Below are 14,753 nucleotides of genomic sequence, written 5' to 3'. Positions count from 1 at the left end.
ACTAATCTCTTTTTCTGAATAGTTGACTGTGAACCTATGTCCCACCCCAGCCACCAAAGGTAGGGAAAGTTGGAACATGGCCCTGCTCAAGGCATTAGTTCTCGAAGACTGTCATTTTTGTAGTTAATTTACCACAGGTTCTCCCCATGCTTTTTATTTTACTTTGGATATTAGTTTACCTTAATACCCTTTGGGAACTAAAGTTAAAATAAATAAAATATTGCAGTTCCTTTTTGAACCAGGATAAAAGAATTCTTTAAAGAGTCTAATAAGTAGTAATTAAAAATAAACATTAGTAATTAGTAAGTAGTTATAAAGATTAAGAAACCTGAATAACTTTTGAATCTCTGTCTTTAAGATCTGGTCTTTGGCTATTCTTCTTTTGAGCAAGAAATATAAACAGCTTCCTCATATGCTTACAACTAATTTACTCATCGCTCAGGTTAGTAAACCTACAGATAATTAAAGCTATGTTTTTCTCATTGATTATATGCAAAGAGCTGCCTCATTGGAAAAGACCCTGATGCTGGGAAAGATTGAGGGCAGGAGGAGAAGGGGACGACAGAGGATGATAGGGTTGGATGGCATCACCGACTCAATGGACATGGGTTTGGGTGGACTCTGGGAGTTGGTGATGAACAGGAAGGTCTGGCGTGCTGCGGTTCATGGGGTCGCAAAGAGTCAGACACAACTGAGCAACTGAACTGAACTGATACTGCTATAGAGGAGAAAATTTCTTCATTGGGTTTTTCCAGTTATAAAATCAAAATGTTTTTTACCAAATGCAGTCAGTTATTGCAATTTGATTATAATTAATTTATTCCTAATTTATTAAATATTGCATTGGATCTTGCACTATATAAAGTTGAGGCTAATACAGTTGGCCCTCCATATCCATAGGTTCCACATGCTCAGATTCAACCAATTGAATATTTTCAATAGATTGAAAATATTCAGAAAAAAAATTTCCAGAAAGTTCCAAAAATGCAAAACTTGAATTCACCATATGCCAACAACTATTTACATAGCATTAACATTGTATTTGGTATTATAAGTAATCTGTAGATGACTTAAAGTATACAGAAACTCATGGAACTCAAACAGGGGCTCTGTAACAACCTAGAGGGGTGGGATGGGGAGGAGTTGGGAGGGAGGTTCAAGAGGGAGAGGACATATGTATACCTATGGCTGATTCATATTGATATTTGGCAGAAAACAACAAAATTCTGTTAAGCAATTACCCTTCAATTAAAAAAAATTTTTTTTAAGTATACAGGAAGATGTACATAGGTTGTATGCAAATACTATAGAATTTTATATAAAGAACTTGAGTATCCTTGGATTTTGGTATCTATCTGTCAGGGAAAAAGGAGGGCACCTAGAACCAATCCTCCATGGATACTAAAATACAACTGTAATGTAATGACATTTGGTGATAACTTTGCATTTTTTAATAGAAGTAATTGAATTATTAAAAATTAACTTTCTTATAATCTTACTTTTCTAGCTAAATCTTTGCATATCTCAAATTATACTGGAAAGAAGTTTAGCATTGTCTATGTAAACCTTTACTACATATAAGCTTAGGGTTTAGAATGTTGTCATTATCTGTTTCAATTAAATATGTACATTGTTAAAGGTGCTGTATAAAAAGGTTTTTTAATCATAAAGCTTACTGTTTTAGTATAACTAAAATGCAGTAGTTAATTACTCAGCAATAATTTTAAATGAATAATTATAGTTGCTGTGAATGAAACACATGAGTATGAGTCATGTGAGTTTGACTTGGTTGTTTTTTTGGTTTTTTTCGTTTTTTTCTTCAGTCTATCGTCTGTGCTGGAATGATGATATGGAATTTTGTTAAAGAAAAAAATTTTGTTGGACAAATTCTGGTGTTTGTCTTATTGTACAGCTCCCTCTATAGCACCTACCTGTGGACAGGTAAGTTGGATCATGAAGAGAAACTTAGGGTCCCCCTCCCCTCCATCACTTGAGGTTCCAGCTTCTAGTGATCTGTTTTAAGTCTAGCAGTACAGGATGAGGGAATCTGCTCAGGCAGTTGTGCTCACTAACTATGCAGCCTGCAAAGCTGAGCTCTGTTTCCTAATCACTCTGTTTCTACCTGGGGCTCAGATGGTTTGCAGTCACATGTCCTTGTCCTCAGGGCCTTGGGTTCTAGGCCACAGTCACCAGAGCTCCCCTTTGAGCCACCGAGGGTGCAAGCGCTGGAAGCAGGTAGGGAGAGAAGGAATGGGCAGAGGGGGATGAGGATGTGAGCTGTGTACTAGAGCACACTTCGAACCCAGCTGAACTCAATGAACAATACTTACCGTTCTGCCCTAAGCAAATGACTTAACTTGCAGTCTCAGTTTCCTGATGTGTAAGCACCTTACAGGGTTATTTTGAGAACTAAATGGATGTTTATGGATGTTTATGCCTGGTACTTGGTCGGCACTCAACAAATTTGACTGTAGAGGGAACAGCAGTAATATAAGAACAAGAAAAACAAGTGATTAAAAGGGTATGGAAATAGAAGAGTCAGTAAGAAAAAACTATTTTTCATTTCAACTGGCTCCAAAATGGATATTCAGAATGTTTTAGCACATTGCTCATTTGAAGGAAAACATTAATTTGGGTGCACGCATTCTGGTATGTTTGTGAAACAGTCAGTCTGGCTGATTTGTAGTCATACCACAAATGCAAACCTATAAAATGGCACATAAAAGGAAACTGTAAAATTGTTGTGCTGCTTGTAGCCACTGTTAGGAGGCAGGTGTCGGGAAGTGGCTGGAGGGAATAGGCCTTTGATTTCATGCCTTCAGGATCAAAAGCAGGACCCATCTAAGTCAACAGCTTTTTGAAGTGAAGCAACAATGTGGTGAGGAATTACAAAATGAAGTCAGTGCAAACAGGAGGTTTGTACTTTTTTAAAGGCAAGTACACCTTGCATGGTGTAAGAGTTTTCATAGCTGTGAAGTTAAAAGAGCCTAGAGATTATTTCCAAATACAGAAGAAACAACTTCATCTCTAATACTTAGGTTTATTAAGGTTAAATTTATAATGAGAATAAGAGAGCAGTAAAGAACTCAGTTTATCAAAAAGCTCCAAGTTTCTCTGAAATCCTTCTCAAGCATGAATACCAAAATCTCCAAAGAAGCTGTTCTGAATTTCCTGACCCCAATGAAGGTGCCCTTTAACCTTGAGATAATTATAACAGAATTTTGGATCTAAAAGGTCATTTTAAATTATTTTGTTCAGCCATTTTCAGTTTTACTCATTTGCAAACCACCCTCATGAATTTTGCCATATCTGCATACCACTTGTCCTTTCTTTCCCCCTTAAAATTAACTTATTTTTTAACTTTAATATTATAAATTTAGCCTTATCTCGGTAAAATCCCAGGTTTTATGTGTTCGTTAAAATTTTTTCAAGCACGTGTTAAACACATAATTAGTAAAAAAAAAAAAAAAAATGTTCATCCTTGTACCACCTACAGTCTTCTTGCTTTTGGGAACACTGGTCTAGTTTAAATCTTTCATTTTGCAAATGAGGAAAATAAGGCCCAAAGAGTTTAGCTGATTCAGGCGAGAGCTCTCACTGATGAAGCTGTGAGACATCCAGGCCTAGAGTGAGCCTTTTTTTCATTTGTCAATATTTTCACAAGGCAGGAATAAGATGATAAACATTAGAATTTTCAAGAGTCCCCTCACTATTGTAACACAGTTGGCACTCCTTTGTGATCGGTTACTTGTTTCCCTGGCACCTTAAACCTGAAACAATGCACTGGGAGGAGCACTGCTATGACACTGCCTCTTGAACTTGAGAACTGAGGGTCCCCTATACAGAAGAACAGTTCTCAAGGAGCTCAGTGTTGATTCGTATTATTGCTAGCACAGTGTTACTCAATCTGTATAACCTTAAATCTAGGTATGAATTCCTTGTTCAGTTGCTAAGTTGTGTCCGATTCTTTGTTACCCCATGAACCCCAGCACTCCAGACTTCCCTGTCTTTCACTATCTCTGAGTTTGCTCAATCAAACTCATGTCTGTTGAGTCAGTGATGCCATCCCACCATCCACCCCCTTCTCCTCCTGCCTTCAATTTTTCCCAACGTCAGTGTCTTTCCCAGTGAGTCAACTCTTTGCATCAGCTGGTTGGACGTTATATACAGCTAATATACCATTTTCAAACCAAAGCAAATTCATTAGATTTAAACAAAAATACAAGCTCAGTAAGTAATTAGCATCATTAATTGACATGACAAAGGATCTTATTTTGCTAATCTGAATCACAGCTTGAAATGTAAAATTGAACTCACTTCTCTGGTAGGGTCTTTTGGTTTTTTATGGGGTTTTTTGGCCTACCTTTACTTTTTTTTTTAACTTTACATTATTGTATTGGTTTTGCCATACATTGACATGAATCCACCCCAGGTGTACATGTGTTCCCCATCTTGAACCCCCCTCCCACATCCCTCCCCATCCCATCCCTCTGGTTCATCCCAGTACACCAGCCCCGAGCATCCTGTATCATGCATCGAACCTGGACTGGCGATCTGTTTCACATATGATAATATACATGTTTCAATGCCATTCTCCCAAATCATGCCACCCTTGCCCTCTCCCACAGAGTCCAAAAGACTGTTCTATACATCTGTGTCTCTTTTGCTGTCTCATATACAGGGTTATCATTTGCATCTTTCTAAATTCCATATATATGCGTTAGTATACTGTATTGGTGTTTTTCTTTCTGGCCTACTTCACTCTGTATAATAGGCTCCAGTTTCATCCACCTCATTAGAACTGGCTCAAATGCATTCTTTTTAATGGCTGAGTAATACTCCATTATGTATATGTACCACAACTCTCTACCTTTACTTTGATGTGTGGGTTTATGACCTGGTTCTCTCACTGCTTTTCCCTCTTCAGACTACCACAGAACTTTAATTTGAACTGTGTTGTGGTATCATTTGGCCTTCACGTGATTCAAACTTCATATAAAACCAGATGTAAACCCTGAAGTGATGAGAGTGTGCTTTGGTTATAAGATGGCCACGCAGATGGTTACCACTGCAAATAAACCAAAAAGACTTAACATTTCTCACAGAAATTTCCAGATCCCTATGGGTCAACAGACTTGAGTTTTAGAAACAGAACCGAGCTGAAGGACTTAATCTTTTGTCAGAAGACTGGGTTTCTAGTCTTGCTCTGCCCTCTGCTGGCTGTGTGGCTTGAGCAAACCCTTGTTTCCGTTCCGTTCGTTCCGTTCCGTCGCTCAGTCGTATCTGACTCTATGCGACCCCGTGGACTGTAGCCTACCAGGCTTCTCCGTCCATGGGATTCTCCAGGCAAGAATACTGGAGTGGGTTATCGTTTCCTTCTCCAGGGGATCTTCCCAACCCAGGGATCGAACCCGGGTCTCCCGCTTTGGAGGCAGACGCTTTAACCTCTGAGCCACCAGAGCTATAAAATGAAGGCATTAATTTAAGACAGTGGCCCCTTCCAACCCTAAAGTTCTAAACTTCTATAGCTGTGCAAAATTTATTAAATAAGATGTTACTTCTATAAATAATTAGGTATAAAGTATAAGGAAAGCTCATGGAATATTTGTTTTAAAACATCTGTCCAAATGTTTAAAACATTTGTTTTTGTATTAAGTTTATATTAAGGCCCATCATTTAGACTTGGTGAATTTTCCAAAAACAAACCTTTGTGAGAATTGCCTATACTTTCTTAGAATGGGGGTGTTTTTATTTTTAGAATTGTTCTGTATCCAGTTAAAAAAAATTTTTTTTTTTGCAAATATACTTTGATTCCAAACACATGAGTCAAAAGAACAAAATGATTTGGGGTTTTTGAAAAAAATCCTCATGTATAAAAAGAGAAGATTTTACTAAAGAGCAATATAGGAGGGAAACAAATGATTTTGAATTAAGAAAACTTGCTTCAAAATATTGGGAAAAGCGTTTATTTAGAAGGAGTAAATTCTAGGGCAAGAACTACAGACTACTATTGAAATAAGCTTGGTTAAAGTTCCCTGATGTCTGATCAGCATCGAGAGTAATCACTTATCTTTTAATCTCTATTTCTTATTCTTAGGCCTTCTAGCAATTTCTTTGTTTCTTTTGAAAAAGAGAGAAAGGGTACAAATTCCTGTTGGAATCATCATAATATCTGGCTGGGGGTAAGTTGGTAGCTTTCTGTTTGCTTACCTGTTCCCACATACACAGTTCCTATTCACTCTCTCTGTCTCAACTCTCATTATTATAGGATTCCTGCTGTCCTTGTTGGTGTTCTTTTGATAACTGGAAAACATAACGGAGAAAGTATTGACTCAGCCTTCTTTTATGGAGAAGAGCAGGTGAGAAGAGTTTATTGACAGTTCTGTTCTTGAGAATGTCTCTTTTTAGCTGCTTCATGTATTTTGCTATACTTACATTGAAATTAATTTTGAAAATTTATTCCAACTTATTGCTTATCACACTGGTGATCCTGTGTCACTTTGTTAACTTACTCCTCAAAATGTGATAAATATTTTTACATGTCTATAAAAAAGAAAATAAAATTTTAAAAAATGATTTTATATACCTAAGTCTGTTTTGGGGCTTCACTGGTGGCTCAGATAGTAAAGAATCTCCCTGCAATGCAAGAGACCCAGGTTTGATTCCTGGGTCAGAAAGATCCCCTGGAGAAGGGAATGGCAACCCACTCCAGTTTTCTTGCCTGGAGAATTCCATGGACACTGGAACCTGGTGGACTACAGTCCATGGACTCACAAAGAATCAGACACGACTGAGCAACTAATAAAAGTGTCTTTTTTAGCTGAAGATTATAAGTATTAGCTGTAATTACTTATCTTTAGTATTATCACCATAATAAGGTCTCTAGTTAAAGTACACTTGAGCTATGTTTTAAAGCAAGCAAAACTCTGATGTGAAGAAAAAGTCTATAAGTACTCAACAGTAAAGAATCTCCCTGCGTGCGGGAGACCCAGGTTTGACCCAGGAAGATCCCCTGGAGAAGAGAATGGCTACCCACTCTAGTATTCTTGCTGGAAGAATTTCACGGACAGAGGAGCCTGGCAGGCTACAGTTCATGGGATCATAAATAGTCAAACACAACCGAGCAACTATCACTTTCACTTATTTTAGATTACTTGTAGAGTAAACCAAGGACATGATACATAATGAAAAGAACATCTAGACATCTCATTTGATTAGAGACAAACCCTAATTTCTCTGTAAGTACTTTACAAACCTTCCATACTCTTCCTCTTTTTTTAAGAACCACTGTTATATAGCATTTATAGCTATTGAGATAGTGCATTTTCCACCAAAAAAGTGCCCTTAAGTCACCTACTAAGATTATCAAGCTGGGATTGTGAAAAGTGGCCTAACGTCTCTTTGCAATGTTGACAGATGATCATCACGGCAGTTACCCTGTTCTGCAGCATTGTGATAGCTGGCGTATCACTCATGTGTATGAACCGCACCTCCCAAGCAGGACGCTATGAAGGTTTCGACCAGTCTCAGGACCACAAAGCAGCAGAGCCGGGAAACACTGCTTTCGAGGACAGTCCGGCGCCAATAAATGAACCTGAATCTTTTACAAGTTCTGTCCCAGAAACAAGTATGATCCTTAAATATAAAGAAACTTTTATATGCCTATATAGCATGTACTCTAAATGTTTTAAGGGAACTTCCTTGAATTATCTTCAGTATCACAGGTATTTGTAAAATGGGGAACTTGAAATCATAGTCAATAATAGAAAGAGCTTACAAGTTCATTTATTAGATTCTTGTTTATAAATCTTTTATGAGGATAATCTTTTGTGAGAATAAGTCTAATCCTCAGACTTCTTTGGGCCTGAGAGTTTAGAGAAGAGTAACAACTGTGGGAAGGCTCTTTCTAGGAAACTAAACATCTATGTTTGTTAACTTAACAACAATGCATTGAGCAAGCACCATCAATAAAGTGAACTAAAGAGGCTTAATCAAAGCAGGGTTAATGGTAAAAGTTAGGAGGTGGCAAACTGCAGTCTGCCACCTGTTTATGTATGGCCCCAAACCTAAGAATAAGCTTTTATGTTTTTAAAGTGTTGAAGAAAAATTTTAAAAGACAAATATTTTATGACACCGGAAAGTTATATGAAATTTAAATTTGTGTCCATCACATGTTATTGAAACACAGACATGCTCATTTACTTCTGTATTGTCTGTGGATGCTTTCATGCTGTATTGGCAGAGTTGAGTCATTCAACAGACACCCAATGGACTGCAAAGCCTAAAATGTTTATTTATAGTGAACCTATGTCCCTATGTGACAATATGACCCTAACCAGTGACTTTTTTAATGTGTTAACAGTTGTTATGGGGTTTGCCTCAATTCATGAAGGGAATTCAGCAATAGAGTTTGCATTTTGGATTCATTGGTGCATGCAGAGATTTCATAGACATAGACCGTTGTGCTGGGAAGTGTAAATGATGGCCTCTATTTTGTTTGGAGAGTTTGTAGAGTAGAGAGATGCCTGATCTTAAAACTATTAGTTGTAAATAGTGATAAGTAGAGAAGAAAGAGAAAAGAGAGAAAAGGTTTAAAAAAACATTTTAACTGTCTTAAAAGGAAGAAGACCCCACAAATCTCACTGCTTATATTGCCTGCCTCCCTCCCTCCAGTCCTTCCTTATCCCAAACTGGAAGTAGATAGGACGGGGGTAGAAACAGGGTTATGGAACCAGTCTGCCTGGGTCCAAGTCTGACTCTAGAACTTTATTAGGCAGGTTTCCTGTGCCTTGGTTTCTGTATCGGATGCTGATAACGCCTGCTACACAGGACCGTGGGGTTCCACTCCATAGGGCTGTATTTGGCCAACGAGTGATTTACCTTAACCCTGCTTCAATCAGGCCTCCTTTCGTTCATTTTATTGGTGGTGTTCACTAATTTCTTTGTTAGATCGTTCGTGATTATAGCATCAAAATTTCATTCTTTTGAGTCCTCTTGACTATTTTCTCTTTGAAAATGGAAATTTAAGGATTATGTGTATGGTTTCACTAAGATTTGAAACGCCACTTTTCTGACATCTAGAGTGCTTTTCTCATCACGCCCAGCATCCTTTCCTTCCTTGCCATCTTTGTGGACTCTTACATTTATCCTATAAATCCATCTACTGTATGTTTTCAGATAGGTTGTAAAGACCGTTCACCACTCTCTAAGTCTTCTCCTGCGAGTGTTTTAGAACTGTCCACCAAAGCCCTGCAAACATGTGCGGAGAGTCCTAAACTAAGTGTCTTAAGCCCAGAGACTTACGCTGCTGTCTTTCCTGTCATTTAAAAATAGCAAATAAACAGTATCATAGATATTCTTTAAACCCTGTCATCATCATCTCCAGCAGGATAACTAGCTGGCACCTTTTGTATAAATAAATAATCAAGAAGACGGTTATGGCTTATCTCAATAAAAAGCCTTCTGTAATGTTTATGCCTCTCTCTCCTCTTAGCTCACTGCTTTATAATTGCTTTTTAAATTGTCAGTATAACCCACTAGACTATAAGTGTGTGACTGACTTGCCCACCATTGTAGCCTCATCACCTAGCATGGTATCAGGTTTCCTATATATGTTTAGTAATATTTGTTAAGATGAATGGATAGATGGATGGGTTGATAAGATATGACGTAATTTTCTGAAGCTCCCCTGAAAACCGCTATGGCAGAGTTCTTGTTTATTTTCCTATTCACCCATGTTCCTAGGAAAAGGTTTTTAAACCTGTCTGGTTCTTTTCCTTCTCTACAGTCTGCTCTCTTCTGCTTTGCCAATAGTATTAATACATAGCGCATTAGATGTCCAGCCTGGCCTCCCCAAATCTCAGTAATTCAAAATAGTTCACTTCCCTCTGCCCCTCGCTACACATTTGTCAGAGACACATGACTTGCTTATAAGTGTGGAATTATATTGAAAGGAAAATTAATCTACTTTAATATGAGATCAAAGGTTCAGTTAATAAAAGGGAAGGCCATATCGTCTCTCTTATATGTGGAATCTTTGGGGGGAAAAAAGCTCATAGATACTGAGAACAAGATCGATAGTTGCCAGAGGTGGGCAGTAGAGGGTAGAGAAATGGGTGAAGGTGGTCAAAGGGTAGAATGAAAAGATAATAAATAAGTGTGGTGTATTACTGAGCAACAAACACACACACATGAATAAGAAGGCTCATGTTTGAAGGGAAAACTGCTATATGCTTGTGTTCCCTACACATATGTCCTTGGAATGGGCTGGCTTTATATCTGTTTTCTTAACAATTTATCTTAGTGGATTTAAGCCTTCAAGTTTCTAAAGATAAGAGGCAGGGCCAGATGATGTCTGTGTTTTCTTTTCAATTATTCTGTGGCATCATTATCTTAAATTTAGAAAGACATTTGTAATAGTTTTATTATAGGTGATAGTTTTTATACTTTGAAATCTTTATTTTTAATGACACTACTGAAAAATTAGAGCATATTATCAATGAAAGTTTCAGCCTGTGAATTATGCCTTATTAGTACATTAAGTTCTACTACAGTTTATTACTGAAGTTATTCTATTATAATCCATATCAAGGAGCATCGTGTCCGTGTGTGTGTGTAATGTTTTAAAGGACACTATGCAGTTCTCTGACTATACAGAGTAAAATTAGAGCTCTATAGTAGGTATCTCAGTGTGACTTCTGTAAACCAATCTACCTAAAAACCATCAGGAGAGTTTCAGAAGTATATATCTAAAAATAAAAAAGAATACAATTGCTTTTACTGCATCTTCTAAACTGGTAGGAGACATGTTCTTGAAAGAAGTGCGTTTTTGAGCTAAACTTAGAAGAGGGTTGGGATGAATAATGTGTCAAACTAGAATTCATCCAAGGAGTAGTGAAATCAAAGCTTTATTTTGGGAAAGTGGTCAAATTCTTATTTCCCAGAACACAGTGAAAACTAATAACATAGCATGGATAAAAATATTTTCCTTAAAAAAATTTTAATTAATTACGGGAATTCCCTGGTGTTCCAAAAAAGATACCAGCTGGAGAACAAAAACATTTTCTTTGTCTTATACAAAGAGGCAATATGGAAAGGGGCTGATCCTTTGTCTGACACTCCTTAAATGTTAATTTCTATATAAGCACATTTAAATACTTTTTGATAGCTACCCTTACATTGAGGCTGTATGGAAAATCTCTGTGTGTATATAAATGAATTTGGGGATTTGTTGTTTTTTTGGGGGGGGTTGTTTTCTTTTATTTGGCATCTCTTTACATTGTCCATTTTTTTGTGACTGGACTCTCCCATCACAACCTATATTTTATCTATATAGGTTGCTGCTCCTGCTCTATGGGAAATGGTGAATTACGCTGCCCATCCGCGGAGCCAGTAGCAGACGTAACCACCAGTGGGTCTATGACTCCTTCATTTGAGAAAAGTAAGTGCCTCTAGGCTATGAGGATGAGCCTAAGGAACAAAAGATTTTTTAATCTTATGCCTTAAAAGAACTCTACATAGAATTTCTACAGAAGCTACACTGAGAATATTCTCATAAGATGGAAGATAGTGCAAATAATACAGTAATTGTGCACAGATAGGGTATTCATTATTTTTTTTTATTTGCATGGAAATTCTCCAGTAAATTTAACCCGAGTAATAATTCCAAGAAGTTTGCCCTAAGGATCATTATTTTCTCTTTGGCTTCTCATTTTAGAAGCTGAGACTTTTCCCCACTCCATTCCCCCAGGGCTAGGACTAATTAGTTAGTGCTTAATTACATTTTGAATCCATATGCTTTAAAATATGCCCTTTCTTATAAAATAATAAAAATCTTTAAAAGTAATAACCCTTTGACATATAGACTAACACTGAATCACATTTATGGTCTGAATTTCAAATTATTTAAAACAACTGAATATATGTAAATTGCAATGTACCTTCAGGCAATTATGCCTATTTTTAAAAATCAAAGTAGAGAGAGAAACCCCAAAAAGTCCTCTTTATGATGGAGCATGTCAGCTGTTTTGCTGCCAAATGTTTTTATATTTTAAAAATGTTGTGAATATTATAAGAAATGATGCATGCTAATCACTTAGCACAGTGAGTAATGTACAAACCGAATGCTTATTGAACATGGAAGCAGGGACTTCCCTGGTGACCTAGTGGTTAGAATTCTGGCCATTCACTTTGGTGGCCCAGGTTCAATCCCTGGTCAGGGAATATCCCACAAGCTGTGCAGTGTGACCAAAAATAAATAAATAAAAATTTAAAAATAAGCATAGTAGCAGCAGCAATTGTTGTAGTTATTGTTCGGGCAGATATTGAGCCTTCACTTACATTCAGCAGGAAACCTTTCTTGGTATCCAGTTACAGGTGTTTCAAATTTTATTTCTGTGCCCCTTTTCTAAAGCTAATATTTCTTTACATCAGAATTCCCAAGGCTTTACTCCTTACTTTTTCCTTCCTATACAATATACCTAATAGTAAAGTCCATTGACAAATTCAACATGTGATTTGATTCATCAACCCCAGGTGGGGTTTTTATTGCCCCCAGAATCCTGTTACAATTTGCTTATGTCATTCTCCATTAATATGCTGATTCCAGAAAAAACCCTTTTAATATAGGAGCTTCTTAGATTTTCTGATCATATTTTATGAAAATATTGCAATATGTAAAAACACAGATAAAATATAGTAAAATGGATTTTATGCATTTTTATAATATTTGTACATAATATTTTAAGACCAAGTTTATTATATACACGGCTAGAATTTTTCTACACCAAGATATACACAAATAATTGTTATAAAACAGGATCATACTGCATAAACAGTTTGGCAGCCTACTTTCTTTTTGCTTTTAACCTTTTTTGTGTGTGAACTTTCATCCATGCCATTAGCTATTAGGGAATACCATGTTTAATGCTTGTATGTGTTCTTTTCTAAAAAGAGGCTTTAGGAAATACAGTTTTTGTAAGCTTGAAGGTAAGAGCTGTAAAATTGTGTTTTTTAAGCCCTGACTTTTTTAAATAAGACTGTATGTTAGAATAGCATCTGTTTTGTAAAAAAGTTTTCTCCTACTTTTGATGCCATTGATATAGTGGAGCTGAGGTAGGAGAATAAAGGTTTCTTGTGAAAGGCTTCTCACTTCTCTTTTCGGCCAAAGAAAAGTCATGCTTATGATTTAGACTTGTTTCCATATGCAAACAGAACAAAGTGTATATTTTTTTATTCGGTTCCTTAAAGGTCTTTTCTAAGCAAATTCTAAACTCTTTAATGAAAGGCAAGTGGTAAATTTGCTTTGCTGTTAGCCAATAATAGGATATTCATACCAAGAGGTAGATTTATATAACAGGAGAAACTTGTTATTAAATTAGCCTTAAAAATTTGTGTGCGCATGTGTGTGTGTTATACTGTTGAATAATGTAGAAGGGAACTATTGCATATATTTGTATTTTTTGGATAAAAACACTCTACACGTAGAACTCTCCTAAAACAACATGAAAGAGCCTTCTTTAGATTTCATCTAAAATAATATTCTGATTCTGAGCTGAGAATGTGCATATGTAGTGGTTTGCTTAGGAAGTCATTATGAATTTAAAATGCATTCAAATAAAAAGCTCTGATTACAAATTGTTGTGCTTACTGTTTTATAGATGAACATTGTGTGAGTAGCTGTAACTCCCAGAGCTGCATATTAGCCCAGGAAGAGGAGCAGTATCTACACAGTGGAGACCAGCAACTGACTCGACATGTGTTGCTGTGTTTACTTCTCATTATTGGCCTGTTTGCTGTAAATGTTTCTTCTGATTTTGTTTGGGAGCCATTTCTTTAAATGTTTGACAAAGGTTTTTTCCAGGCATCTGGGAGAAACTTGGTTGCTCCTTCCCAGGGGAGTCGCAGCACGAGCATCTCTTAATCATGAGCTAATGTTTTGGGAGGAAGAAGAATGAGTAATTCCCATTACTCTGTTGCTTAAGTGCTTCAGTAACTCATTTTGCTTTGAATACTTACTCATCCTATTCTCTGAACCTAGAATTTGGGGTAAAACCACTTATCTCTGTGATGTATACAGGGCTACTTAGTCCTAAGTTATTCCTTGACTGACTTCAGTAGATAAATGTCTACATGGTGTCTCAGAAGACAGTCCTCAGATAAACAAACTTTTAAAAATAATTTTACATTATGAAAATAATACAGCACTTCATACAATGGATACCATAAAGAGGAAAAATATCCATCATACTACTACTTTCTCTTTTTTAATATATTTTTCATGGTTCTAATAATACATAGAGATTTATGTCCTGCTTTGTGACTTATGTCAAGCACTTTCATGTTGCTGCAAAAGTGTTCTAATTGTTACTTTAAATAGCTCCTCAATAAACTATAGAGGCTATGCATTACAGTTCACTCAATCACTTTCTTATGGATTGTTCCTAGTTTTTTAGAATTCTCTAATAAACATCTCCATGCAGTATATTTCCTTATCGTAGATTCTCAAAAGTTGGAAAACCTGTATTAAATAGTATAAATATTTTTGTGTCTTTGGATGCATTCTACTAAGTTGTTTTCCAAAGGAGTAGTATAGGTTTGTAAAGTACTCTCACAAACATTGACTATTATAAATTTTTTACTTGATAATTTTATAAGTGAAGTATTGCACTTCATTTTTAAATGGATTTCTTTGATTACCAAAGCATTTTTAAAAATTAGTTCTAAGTCTTCTTTTGTGAATTACTAGTTATTAT

At 36.4% G+C, this 14,753-nt stretch overlaps 1 protein-coding gene across 2 annotated transcripts in view; it reads left to right on the top strand.

The window, feature by feature from the left end:
• The window catches only part of GPR155 (G protein-coupled receptor 155), a 41,454-nt gene that overhangs the window by 17,199 nt on the left and 9,502 nt on the right, over positions 1 to 14,753 (top strand). For both annotated transcript variants that reach the window (XM_055398850.2, XM_055398851.2), the window contains exons 6-12: positions 359 to 442; positions 1,824 to 1,941; positions 6,098 to 6,182; positions 6,269 to 6,359; positions 7,417 to 7,627; positions 11,336 to 11,440; positions 13,659 to 13,795. In XM_055398850.2, coding sequence (XP_055254825.2) covers positions 359 to 442; positions 1,824 to 1,941; positions 6,098 to 6,182; positions 6,269 to 6,359; positions 7,417 to 7,627; positions 11,336 to 11,440; positions 13,659 to 13,795 — 831 coding nt within the window. The remainder of the gene's footprint in view (positions 1 to 358; positions 443 to 1,823; positions 1,942 to 6,097; positions 6,183 to 6,268; positions 6,360 to 7,416; positions 7,628 to 11,335; positions 11,441 to 13,658; positions 13,796 to 14,753) is intronic.

This window comes from Moschus berezovskii, chromosome 2, assembly GCF_049115385.1.
Source record: "Moschus berezovskii isolate FMDL1 chromosome 2, NW_MosBer_1.0, whole genome shotgun sequence".
Lineage (NCBI taxonomy): Eukaryota > Metazoa > Chordata > Mammalia > Artiodactyla > Moschidae > Moschus > Moschus berezovskii.
Note: the sequence above shows the minus strand (reverse complement) of the source record. Positions and strands in the feature narration are given on the sequence as shown.